Source organism: Enoplosus armatus, chromosome 23 (genome assembly GCF_043641665.1).
Source record: "Enoplosus armatus isolate fEnoArm2 chromosome 23, fEnoArm2.hap1, whole genome shotgun sequence".
In the NCBI taxonomy this organism is placed as follows: Eukaryota; Metazoa; Chordata; class Actinopteri; order Centrarchiformes; family Enoplosidae; genus Enoplosus; species Enoplosus armatus.
In genome coordinates, this window is record NC_092202.1 from 6,968,440 (window position 1) to 6,982,352 (window position 13,913).

Consider the following 13,913-nt stretch of genomic DNA (forward strand, 5'->3'; position numbering starts at 1 on the left):
CCCACTCCTCATCCTCACCCACGCAATGTGAGAATTGGCACCTCTGCTAAAACCACAGTTTGCTGGAGCTCGATAATGACTTGTACTTGTACATGTGAGTTAGCGTTTTGGTTATGAATCATCTTCAAGTGTGACATCATGTAGGATTACTACCTACGGTATCTTGTAGTCTTTTTTTTAGTCGCATTCATTTTTTTTGCTTTTGATTTGTAATTTATGTGCGATCCCGCCTCCCCTTTCACACACACGCACTGTCTCTCACACACATCCGCTGGCACACACTGACACACATATGCCAAGCCGATGAAACCCAGTTCTCCCCGGTCCCTCATCACTTGACTCAGTTTCCATCCAGAACGTTCCCTTAAGAGGATGGAGGGGGATCGCAGGAGATGGAGAGAGGGATAGAGGGCTCGGAAATCCAGCCCAGGGGCAGAGGGCTGCGTCCTCATTCAGTCAGTGCACAGCAGCAGCAGGGGGGGGGATCAGGCTCCGTGATCCGTTTTTACCATTTCTGTCCCTGGGTTTCCTGGTCTTCCTCTCTTTCATCACTCATGTGTATGCTCGCCTTTTTTTTTTTTTTTATAAATTACATAAAACAGACACACATGACGATGCAGCGTGGAAACGGAGGAGTGATGCCATAGACACACAGAGGATCAGGGTCAGACAAGGTTTCAGCATGTCTGTAACCACACTGCTTACAGATGCACTGTGTGTGTGAGATTTGGCTTGCTCTAAATTAGACCTAGCTTGACTTGAGACCAGGACTTTCACAGGGATATGGAGTAGCCAGCCAGTGGGAATAAGTAGCCAGCTAGGAGGGTCTGGGGGCATGCCCCCCTGGAGAAAAATTTTGGCTGCAAAAGCCCACCTTCTAATGCCACTATTCCATCATATACACTGATACTTGATCATATGTATTACTGCAGGAAGTCCCAATACATCATATTTTAAAAATTCTGCTCGAGACCTGGGACTCCTTAGCTGGGGCAAATTCTATTTAATTGAATCAGGTAGGGTCCTGTTGTATTGACACAGCTACCTGAATGGAGATGATAGTGTGACACATGCATCATTATAATCAGCTCAAGAGGGGAGTGGGTTTTTTTGACACGAGACAGAGTGTGAACTGTGCTTTGCAGGTGAAATGATTAAATGTATTACTGCTCTTTTTGACTGCAGCTGCTTGTTAATTGGTGGAGCATCATGCTGCTGCCAGTGTTGGTGTTCTCTGTCTGTTTTTGGGTTGTTTGAGTCGACCACATTTCGTATAAAGTATAATTATCCTCAGGTTCATTCGGAGGGGGTCGGGTCTCTTTCTTTGAATATTAATTTATGCACATCTGGTTTGGGCAGATTTTTCAAGAGTCTGTCTTAGATCGGGTACAACAAATTGAACCTGTGAAGACCTTTAACGTGTAGTAATTAATCCCTGGCCCCTTTACTTTTTATAATTTACTACCTTATGATCATATTTCAACAAATCCATGATTTCTTGCATTGCAATCAAATGAAATACATAATTTAATACCAATGTGAAACATCTGAAACTGAAGTGTAGTTTATTGGCCTTTGTTGTGCCCTTTATCAGATGTATCACTATTTTTAGTCAATGGATCAATTGCATTAAACATGTGGAAATGGAGATGGAGTGGAGATGGCAAACTTGTGTTTTACATAAAAATGTTGCTCAGCTTCATTTTGATGACTATGTATTTCAACATGTAGCAGGTTCTATAAGATCTCCTGGACATATTTCTTGCAAAAAGCAGTACAAAAGTACTTAAAATGGAAATCCCTTACATGCCCTGCAGTGTGGGTTTACAAATGAGATGCCACCGCAGTAATGGCGGCTGCTTTACTTCCACCTACAACCTGGATTAGTCTATAAATTCACTCCTCAGTCCAGTTTTTATTGTACACATGCTGGACTGACAGTTCCTCATCCAGTTCTGCATTGAGATCCCAGTTCCTATTATCTTGACCCGTCTTGCATTTCTTAGACTCATAAATCATCTTATTACAATACAATCGCTTCCTCCCACATGCAGGAGATAAACTGGATCTCGGGGTTACTGGAAGCAGCTCTGTTAACAATGTGGTCGGACCTCTCTATGGTTGCCAAACTCACTGGCCGTGCAATTATAATAAAAGTTTCCTGGCCACGGCTGTCACTCAGACTTCTTTTACAACTCACAACACAAGCAGCAAGATGGGAGACAAGATGAGGGGTGAGACGACATTTCACGATGATTAAAGAAAAGCCTTTTCATGTACTCTATTATGGTTGCACTTTTAGAGAAGGGGGAATGTGTCTGTCAATTTTTGCTTTAGAAACAGAATATATCACCCACTTAAAAATTTAAAAGCTAATAATTTATCTTTTAGCTGCGCTTCTCACATTTTGTAAAGTGTCTTAGGAGGAAAATGTTAATTTTTTTCCTGTGAATATTAATCTTCACTTCTTCTCAAAAACTCCTAAATGTTTTTACTAAAAACACAAATTTACAAGAAGAGATAGTTCGTCTCTTACTCTCCGAGTCTAACTATAGATTTTTGTTTTTAGACAAATTTTCCCAAGATGAAAAACTTCCGAAGGAGACACTGTTCAAAGCGTGAAATATGGCATGAACCCTGTTTATTCATCATTCCTCCATCTGTTTACCTGGCTGCCATACTTCTCGTTTTGCGTCTCTCAGTCTGTTTCTTTCGCTTCTTGGCAGCAGGCCACCATCTCCATTCACAGTCCTGCTCCAAGACTGTTGTTTTCTCTATTCAGTCTCCACAGAAACACATCAACACGCCAACTGTCTCCACAGGAATGATACTGACAATCAAAGATAATCAAATAGGAAAAATCGTCTAAGGTTTCAGTTACGCTGTATTTGTAATAACCCACGGGAGAACGATTCATTCTGTCAGTGTGATGGTGATATTTTCACCCCTGTCAGTTTATCTGTCGTCAGCAGGATATCTCAGAAAATATGAGTATATTTCTGTGAAATTTGACGGACAGATCGGCCTGGAAATAACAGGAATGGGTGTTGCTTGAAATCACAATGACGTGTTTTTATCTATAACTAAAAAAAAGAGACAAAGAGACCTCTTTCTTAACGTGGAGAGGTGTTCAAAAAAACATAAATAATTCAAAAATGTAGGTGAAATCAGTGAAAAAAATTCAGAATAATTCACATTCTTTTCAAGTAGCATCTAGTCACACCTCCACTTTTTCACCCACACTTGGAGCCCCTGAGCGGGTTTAGCTCACATCAGCCTTCTTTTACCCGGTGGCCATGCTGACTAAGAGACACTTTGTTGCACTGTGGTCTGCAGTTAAAAAAATGAGTGATGTTACCCAGAATGATGTACTGCAGGCGATGTTTCTGTGATTACAGTTAACTTGTAAAGTATACGCTGTCAAGTTTGTGCAATGTTAAAGTGCAATAAAAAGCCTTTATGCCTCAGGATATTCAGTTTCTAAAACCCATTCATTGATTTGAAAATGTATATATTGCATTTTGACATAACTGTAGAAATGCCCACATTGATTTAGTTATAGGGCAGCTGAGAGATGAGAATATGTAGAAGAATCTGTGTTGACACTTTGACTCTACTCAGTGTGCACTGGTTCCCATGAATTTTAATACACTATTTTATCAAGTCTTGTAGGTATCCTGACTGCACAATCAAAGAGTAACGATTGAGTGTCCCTCAGGCAATATTAGCTTGCAGAAAACAATTGAAATTTCAGTCTTTTCTTGATCTTTCTGTACGTTATTATGGTTGAAGTCTGTTCTCTGAGTGAGCTGGCAGTGCACTCTCGAAGAAGTTTTAGACGTGTTTGTTTATTACCAAAAAAGAAGCCTTGATGATGCTTTGTTTACTACACCTGCATTGGTCAACAGCGTTGTGATTCGTGTTCCCTTGCAGGTTTACTTATTGGTTTGAGGAGCTTCCAAGTTGTGTCTGCTCCCATTTAGCTCTCAAGCATCTCCATCTGGCGTGGATGCCATCAAACAAACAAACCTCGACCTCAACGTTTAGAAAGCTGGTCCCAAAGCTGTGTTCAACAGCCTCTAAAATACAAACACTAAATTACCTTTTATTTAAAGGCTGCCAGCTGTAGAGTTACTATGAAGAACCTCCTGCCGTGAAAAATGTATCTCCCTGAACAGTTTTACTAAAGGCCAGCTCCCTCCTCTGCCGGTGCCTCATTATAGTCATCACAAGTCATGTGATCTCATTACCTCATGTCTTTGACTGGCTCTTAACCTTAACTTGCCATGGTCGAGCTGCAACGTCTGAAACACTGTGCCGTGATTAGCCCCAGTGTATCAGAGCTTGACAGATTTTCTGGAAGGCATGCATGTAAAATTTACTCTCAGCGCTCATTATTGACAACCTGAATCAACTCTATTAGATTCACGACGGGAGATTTGACCTCTTATCATAGCAGGCAGACTATTGAAATAAGTAAAGTAAAACACAGCATTAAGAGATCTAACATTAAAGTCTAAATCCCTGCTTAACCTCCCTTCATGTGATCTGTCTGGGCCTGCTTTTGCAAACTCTGTTTATTTCATATCACTGCAAAAATTTCATATTTGGGAATGGATTTGCTGCTAAGACCTGTACTTTCCTCGAGCACCAAGAAAGCTGTATTCATCAAGCATTCTTAGAGATTTACTACATGTTCTTGATAAAATTGCCTGCAGTAGAGAGCTTAAGATATATTTATGTTGGCACCATATCTATTTTTACTGTTGTTTTTTTGCCTGAGAGTCTTTCTGTTGGTGAGGTTTTTCCGCCTTTTTCCCGCCTGATTTCATGCCCTTTCTTCCTGGGCATCTTGGGCATAATCCCAAAGTCTAATAGTCTAACATTCAATAAATGAAAAAGCCTTCTCCTGCACTTGACCCGCCATGGGCAAATGCCTTCCAAGGGCATTAGAAAGCTGCTTAGCAGAAGCTGCTTCGGCTCTTACGTAAGCAACGGCGCCCCCCACTACCATACTTTAGGGGAAGAGAGAGAAAGAGCGGGGGAGAGGGAAAGTAATCAGAGAGAGGAGCAGCAAAGACGAAGGAGAAGTTGGCATGAAAAAAAAGAGAGAAGGAGGGTGAAAAGACACAAGGAAACTGTGAAACACTTACAGCCAAAGCCAGTCCCAGAGGAGTCTTCTGTTCATATAACTTCGTTAAAAAACCTTCCTTAGCTAATCCCCTGTCCAAATACTTTCCCTCCTAACTTCATTTGTCCGTCTTCTGTCTGTTCTCCCCCTTTTCTCCTTCATCTGTCTTCCCATCCCTCCATACTCCAGTGAAGCACAGCGGGGTGATGGGGCAAATTTAATCAGTACACACCCCCACACACACATGCACGCACACGGATAGATATGACTAATGTCTTCATTTAGCTTTTAATTACCATGCATCCTCCCAGTCACCTGCTGAAACCCAGTAGAAACTTATTGTAATCGGGGGCACTCATCTCACTTCATTCCCCCCTCCCTCCGGTCCTTGTCAACACAGAGCCGATTGTAGTCTCCCACACATGTGCGCTGGAAGTTGGAAGTAGATTAGTGACACTGATACACAGTGAATGATGTGCTAAGCAATGAGTTTTCCACAACAGGCCAACGTGAGGGGTGCTTATCATGTGAGTACGGGAGTTTTTTCCAAAGTAAAAGCCTTTGGTGGTTCAGAATAATGAAAAGGGGCTTGTAACTGTACTTAATCAGCTCAGTTGTATCCCACATCCACTCTTATGTCATTTATTACAAAAAAAAGAGAAGATATTCTCTGGTTCCAGCTTCTGCAATGTGAGGATGTGCTACTTGTCTCTGTTCATCATCATGTATCATTTAGAGCTAAAACAAAAAGAAATTACTCAGCAACTATTTTCAGAATCAGAAATACTTTATTGATCCCCCGGGGGAAATTGTACAAATTGTATTATTTTGATAATAAACCAATCATTTACGTCATTTTACAAAAAATGCCAAACATTTCCAAGGGCCAGATTTCATTTGTGATTCCTATTTTTCTTTGTCTCATGTGATAGCAAACTGAATGTGGTTTTTGATTGTTGGTTGGACAAAAGAAGTAGTTTGAAGATGTCAGATGTTTTTCACTATTTTCTGACATTTTATAGATGATCAGAATCCCCATTGCAACCCTACTATTATAAATTGGATATTTTTGGACTTTTCATCAGACAAAAAATACATTTGGCTCGGAAACGCTGTAAGAGGTTGTGATTGTGATGGTTTACAGGATAGAAAATCAAAGAAAATGTATTTTTTTATGCTTTTCCTCCTCTTTGGTTTTAATGAACCATCTTTAACGGAAATAAAAATCACTACCTACTAGACACAGCTACACAGCTAGCTTTGTTTTAAGGTGTTACAAGGCAAAAAGGTGGACAAGCCACTGAAATAATTGATAATATATAATATATAATATTTGTTAGTTGCAGCTCTAGGCTGTGGAAGAAATATGCAGCTAGTTGAAGTCTGTCTCCTTCCACAGTTACACAGCTGCACAACAACAATCAGATGAGTTGAGGTGTCTCCAGCCCTCCTGCTGCTCCCACCAGTAATGGGAGAGGCGAATATCTCCTAGACTGTCAAAGTAAAGTCCCACACTCTCAATTTCAGTGCCGAGCGGTTATACAGGGCTGCCAGTCACTGCTGTTCTCTGCCACACTGCGGATGTGTCAGTCATTGTGCCAGGCTAAACTCATTTGCGCTAGCTAGTCTGGTGAGCAGCAGAGCATGAAGGAAGACAGCAGCCCTTGCTGCTGAATCACTTTGGCTTCACCTCATCCACCTGCTCTACCTTCTACTTTTTACTCCTCAAACACTGCCAGCAGGGACGCGGACCAGCAGAATCGATAGCCACAAAAGAAAGAATAATGCCATCATGCTCATTATGCATTTTGGGGACTGAAACCTGAACCTCCAAGCAGCAAAGGCCATCAGGAATAATGTATCTTATTATAAGCCAGATATCAGGCCCCAGCCAGCAAGCTAAAAACTGTCAGAGACCCAGGAAGCTGCTGGTAGGAGGGCTTGTTGTCCTCTCTGACAAGCCCAATCCAGCAGCAGCGTTTACAGGCGTTTCCTCACACTTCTCTCCTCCGGTGGGAGATTCCCCCTGTGCCGTGTTTACAGATATCGCCTGAACTGCCAAAACTTGTGACGAATGTGTTGAGGGTGACCCCCTCTGTGGCATGTGTGTGTGTGTGTGTGTGTGTGTGTGTTCAGTCACTCCTCCCTGCTGCTCTCTAATGCTCAGAGTGGTGCAGTGCTAACAGTAATGTGTTGGTTTAAGCCCACTGATCCTCATTTGAGCTGTTTCGCTTTTGTTTAATTATAAAACCCAAAACAAATTCCCCTAAATACAGTACTTCTCTGCCTAAATGTTTTTCTTCCTCAACTAAGTTTATGATATTTCAGTGTGTGCATGGAAACTGACCACCCTGTATTTGATTGATAAAACAATAATATGTTTGGAAATTTTGCAATTACTGTAAAAACAGGCTGTTTTGCAGAAGCTCAAAATGAATCTTAAAGTGCTCTCCTGCAACAGCAGCCTCTAAATCTAAAACTCACTTGTTCTTTTGTGAGTTGAGGCAGGTGGTTGTGCTATTTATGCTTTTCTTTATTGGAAATATTTCACAAAGGACAAGAAAACCTTTTGTATTAAGAGGCGCAGGGGAAACTGAATACATTTAATTTTCTTTTTGCTCTTATTAGAACACAGTAACATAACTCTTGGCCCATGTTTATTTGTTTTCAGGTGGTGGACCTGTACTGGGGCGTGGACCCGGAGGAGTGGGACAGTCCTGAGCTGCAGCGACTCCGAATGAAGCTCCTGGAGGAATGTCTGAAGACCTCAGCGGGGCCATGTTTTGTTGTAAGTATTACATACCACACAGATTACAGTTTGAAATATAGTGGATTTTATTTATTATCATTTATTATTAGTGGTAGTCTATTTGGATGTTATCTAAGTTCACGTCGCTGTGTCCGCACTTTATGCAAGAAGCAGAACATCTCTTAAATCAGTGTCCACTTCAGTTTTTCCCACCATCCCTTCTCTATCTCATTACATGGCTCTGATATGGCATTAAGACTGGATTGTTCCCAGGCATTTGTGCTTTTGAAGATCTGATAGCAGTGTGAAATCATATTTTTCTTGTAGACCTGCATTTTTACGAGTAGTGGCATGGCTGCATTTGAAAAATGACACTAGAACGACAGGACTTACAGGAGCTTTTGAAGTCCTTTTGTCGCAGCTTTTGTATGCAGGACGTGCGTGTCCAAGCAATGTGTGTGTCTATTCTGTTTGACAGTGGATGTAGAATCCTTTTTTATCATCTACAGTTGTTTGATAATAGTTGATTGGGTTTGTTAGGGTGAGGAAAATGCCAGTAACTTCGTCTCTTCAGTAAAAAACATATTTGCATCCATGTGACCTGATCTCCGTGATATGTTCACTGTATAAAAGCGAGGCGAAGCGACAAGAAAGTGTGTCAGAAAGTGTGTTTGGCAAGCATATTTGAAATGCTGAAAATCCATGCAAAGTCTAAAATTACGCTTGTATGAATGAGTTATGTGAAGACCTCTGCAAGGAGAGAGACAGAGAGAGAGTGGCATGACGCTTAATTACGGCTGACATTTCAGTGATCTTTTTTAGATAATTTTAGACCACATAAAAAAAAAAAGTCAGGCGCAAGGAAGGAAAAGGATGAAGACAGGAGTTAAGAGAGGAAGACGACGGGAAGAGAAATTGATGGTGAATTATTCACACGGAGCAGATCCATTTCTAGAGGTTGAAATTGAGGTGAGAGATCACAGGGAGAGGTAATGCATTATGGGTAGGACAGGAGCCCTGGTCTCCAGCTTAATCTCCTTCCCCAGTCTGAGTTTTGTATTTTCTTCTCCTCCTGCCCTGCATGCACTGCTTCCTCCTGCCTCGTTCATTCACAAGTTGTTGTTTACTTTCTCTCTCTCACACACGAAACACACTTTTCAGTGCAAAACATCTGCATCTTAGTGATTCATTCTAGTTTATTTCCAGTGGAGTGATGCTTTTTATATCAGGCCCGAATGACTTTTTCCAGCAACATTCAGGTAAAACTTTTTAAATTTTTATTACAGTATTTTTATCGTAACATTTTTTATTGTTATTGTAAGTATTGTATAGTACCCCCCCAACACACAACTCTTCCACGGGTTTAAAAAAAGCTGATTTGTTTGGCTGCTGCACAGTTTTTGTTTTGGAACTAACACGGAACAAAGTGCATCAGAGTTGATATGAGGCATCTTGGCTTCCACTTTGCCAATAACCACATTAGATGTAGAGTGAATTATTACAACATAAGTTGTGCCATCTCCATGACAATTAAAACAAAATTCCAGATGCTGATGAAGATGTTGAAAAGCTGTTGAAAGCTCCAGAAAAAGTTAGTAAATGGACTGAAGCTTATTTTGTGAAAACGAGTATTCAAATTTTTCCACTGTATAAACCAACAGCAAGAAAACATCACAACAAATGGCAAATAACGGCTTAAGAAAATTCAGCACAAGAAATGAATTCACAATAAATACCAATGAAAATTCTACACAGACGTAGATGGCAGCTTTGTAGCAGAAGATAGTTGCAGGCAAAGCTATTTCATCACCCACAGGCAGCTCTGCAGAAAGGCAATAAAACAGCCAGCATCGTTGCTAAAAACTCAGCTCACATATGTTAGCAAAATCAGGAAATGTTGGGACTTACCTTGCTGAAGTAAAGCTGTGAGTTGCGGCCGTCCCAAGCAGTGACACCACAGATAGGAAAACACACACCTGGCTTGAAATGGCATCTCTTGCAGATATAACAAGCAGCCGATCAACAGAGTCAGGGAACACCAATGGCAGCACGGGCATTGCGGCACAAACACAGTTCATTTTCTGTAGAAGCTGCCTTAAAGCCACACAATCAAAGCGTTAACAGGCTAGCTTCTGTTGTTAATTTCTTCTTCATTCCCCAGATGTAGGCGATGATTCGATGATGGAAGGAAACTCCGCTGATACTGACTTTTCACATAATATCATTTATTTGCATCAAAGATCAGGATCAACAGGCATGCGCATCTTGACCTGTCCAGCACCCGTAGCCGAATCAGTACTGCTGCCTCGAACACTGTTCAAGCTCATCTTTTATACATTTAGACATACATGGGGTCCTACTATAACACACGAGTCTGTACACTTTTGTTTCCCATCTAGGGTAAGGAAAAGAGACCTCTCAGAATGACCTTTCACATACCTTGACCTCTATAGCATAACTCCCACATACCAAGGTAGACCACGTCCAAACAATGATAAATCTTATCTGTACGGGGCCCCAACGTCAGCTAGTTGTTTACCTGGGACATTGCATACGTGGCAACTTTGTACTGCATATCATTTTATTAAAAGACTACTTTTATGATTAGTATCAAATAATACACATCACTTCCTTATTAAATGCTATATTAGCAGCAAGTGTTTGCAGCAGAGTTGGCAAGTGATCAGTGTGGTAGCACCTCAGAAAAGTAGGCAGGGCCCTGACAGATTGAATAGACCGCCCTCTACCAAAGGGTGCGTTGGATATATGTTGCAGCAACTAGAGTATGTCATGTGAGTGTACCAGCACTCATCGTTTGTCTGAACTGCGGGCTATTAAATGTGTATATATATACATATACATATATATATATGTATATGTATATATATATATATTTATTGTTAAGAAGAATATTTCTTGCCACATCTCCTCTCCATCTACTCTACTGTATGTCCACACTCTTTCTTTCTCAGTGGGCATTAATATTACAACAATATTGGAGTATTTGTAACAAATATTGTCTTTGGCACTGACTCCTGCACTTAATGTTGGCAGTCTAAGAGTTTAAGATTGTTCTGCTGATTACTTTTTTGTGCTAAAGTTTTAGACCGCTTTGTGAAATTTGATGTCAGGGCCTCTAAAGCCTATTGAGACATTGTATGTGATATTGGGTTGTACTGTGTAAGATTAATCAGACTAAACTGGACTAAAATGACCAGATCAGAGTTGAAAAGAAGCAACACACTTTCCCCCTTTTGTGCAGCCGGCTTTGTGTTTGCAGTGGTATTGTACATGCCGCACTGATTTCATTCATTCCTATCAGCCTCGCCACCCTCTGTCTCTGTTGCAATTTCACCATCTTAACCCCAATCGACCCCGAGCAATACCACACAAGACGGCACACATAAACTCAGCACACACTCTCACACACACACACACACACACACATACACACACACACACACAGCTCTTTGCTCTCATCCGCCCGGTTTCAAACACACACCCACATGGGCACATACAAACAGAGCATCTTGACCCCATGCATTTTCTTTGCATTCATGCCATTGTGAATCAGTTGGGGTGTACTCTTGGTGATACAGACACTTTACACACCCACACACATGCATCCATAGTGCGCGTCCTCCTCATCTGGCTGGTTAAATCTTTAATGGCATATTCTAATGGTCCGCTCTCGGTGGTGAATGAAGGGTTTTATGGCGAGGAGCCCACAATAGCTCCACAGAATTTAGTCCCATTCAGACTTGTCAGAGCCAGCTGCTGCCGTCCCTACAGTCGGGCTGCCACACAGGCCGGCCGGCCCCGTTTCCAGGACCGGGGAGCTCCGAGCGGCAGCGGCGGGTCCTTTGATCAGGGACTTGGATCCTCTTTTATGACAGTTCTGGGTTGTCTGGGCCATCTCCGGAGTACCGCTGTTTATTTTTACAGGGTGGTAGACCTAGATATATTTGTGAGGGCGGGGAAACGTCACCAGAATTTAGGGTCTTGTTGTTTCTGCAGCAACATACAGTAGGTTTCAAACCGCGCCTGCAAGTTTGTGCGAGTCTGAATTGTTCAGGCAAATCCTTTTGTCTTCTGTGCTTTCAGTCTTTTCATTTCTCTCATTTTCTTTCTTGTTCTTGTTTCAAACTCAGTTCTTGACATGGTTTCTACACACCATTATCATCACCTTCACCCGCTAAGGTGCCCACCGCAAATGCTGCTGCCCAAGTGTCACCCCCACCAAACACACACACACACACACACACGCACACGTATACACACAGCCACATGGCAGTAAGAGGAGACTTCAAAGAGAAGCTGATCTGGGGTCTGCAGCCCACAACAACTGTCACAGAGCCCAGTGCACGGATCAGAGGGGAAAAAGGGATCAACAGAAGAAAGGATGAAGGCAGAGGAAAATCTCTGAAAAGCAAAATTACATCTGCATTGATTATTGAAAGAAAATAGAGGAGGGATGTGTTTCCATTGCAGAAAAGGGGAGAGATAAAGAGAGGAGGGGAGAAAAGGGGAGGAAGGCAGCTCAAAGTGGAAATAACAGGCTCCCTAGAAACACTACAGAGGAAACAGAAACAGGATTGACATGCGTAGGGTAGGTGTGTTTCTAGCTGCCACAGAGGATCTGTGCAACAACTGGAAACCTCTTAATACCTCTCTCCTCATTCACCTCTACAAATCATTCAGTGCTCTGCTGTACTCCAGAATCAAAATAATAATAATAATATCTAGTCTAACCTCCATAACTCCTTCATGTATTTCTGTTTTTAACTGTCGTGTAAAGGCAGACCATCACAACTATAAAAACAACATGCATTCATTCATTTAATTTAACAGGCACATGTGACTATCAAGATTTAGACTTTTTATGTCTCAGTTCATAAGACAGAGCGTCAGCTGTCATTTATTGGATATGTCAGTCTTTCTTTATGAGTCAATTGCATCAAGTGTCTTTGAAAGGGCTCGGCTGAACACAAGACAGGTGGCAGTACAGGGTTGTTAAACACACACACACACACACACAAAAATACACACCATACCACACCTGGGTGAGGGGGGCTTTTCTCTAACCTGTCGATGCAATAAAGCCGGTTTCCATGGCGATAGCAGGGGTTGGCATGGTGATGGTGTCATTGACCCGGAGATTAAGCATGACAATGAGCCATGTCTGTTTTTTTCTTCGTCTTCTTCTTCTTCTTCTTCTTCTTTACTCTCCTGTCTTCTGCTCTCCAACAGTCTCAAATTCCCTCATGTAAGAAAAACTAAAACTTGATAAATGCCTCAAGGATGCGTATCGGCAAACAGCATGCAGCCACTCATCCAGTTTTTCTGCTTTATTTTCTTACTTGCCAGGCCATGTAGCAGGTTTATTGCATGTAAGAGGATAGTTGAGAATACTGTAGCTCTTATTTTCTCTCTGCTTCTCCTCCATTCAGTTAATATGATGTAACTGCTAACGTGATAGCCCGGACTGGCTGGTTTTCCTCTCATCTTCAGTGGAAGTTGATACACAAAGAAAATAATCGGTGACTAGACTCCAGCAAAGAAGGAAACCTGCAAGAATTGTACACAACTATGACTTGTTCCACTTAAAATGTACAAAGAAAATAGAGGAGCTACTCATGGCTGCAAAATACATTAGGTATGGTGGTGGGACAGATACTGGAAGATCTTGGAAAACAGGAAAATAAGTATGTATTTCTTTGGAAAAATACATTTTTTTAAGGATAAGGCTGACGTTATTCTATTTTATACTTCAATAAATAATAATAATATATCAATAAATCCCAACCAACATTGTGTTAGTCCCATTAGTTCCTACTGAAGATATAAATCTTTAAAAACAGGCCACAAATATGGAGTTTCATTTTATAAATGGGTTCATTCATTTTCCTAAAACAGCTGGGCACTAAGTTTTAGACAACATTACTCAAACGTGTAAACAGGTAAAAAGGTCTGTGTAAATAGGAGTCCTTTTTAGGGACTATTTTCAGCAGCGGTTTAATACACATTTAGTTT

General features: G+C 41.4%; 1 protein-coding gene across 2 annotated transcripts in view; it reads left to right on the forward strand.

The window, feature by feature from the left end:
• LOC139306169 (NACHT and WD repeat domain-containing protein 2) overlaps window positions 1–13,913 on the forward strand; it is a 42,060-nt gene that overhangs the window by 12,150 nt on the left and 15,997 nt on the right. For both annotated transcript variants that reach the window (XM_070930128.1, XM_070930129.1), the window contains one exon: window positions 7,803–7,919. In XM_070930128.1, coding sequence (XP_070786229.1) covers window positions 7,803–7,919 — 117 coding nt within the window. The remainder of the gene's footprint in view (window positions 1–7,802; window positions 7,920–13,913) is intronic.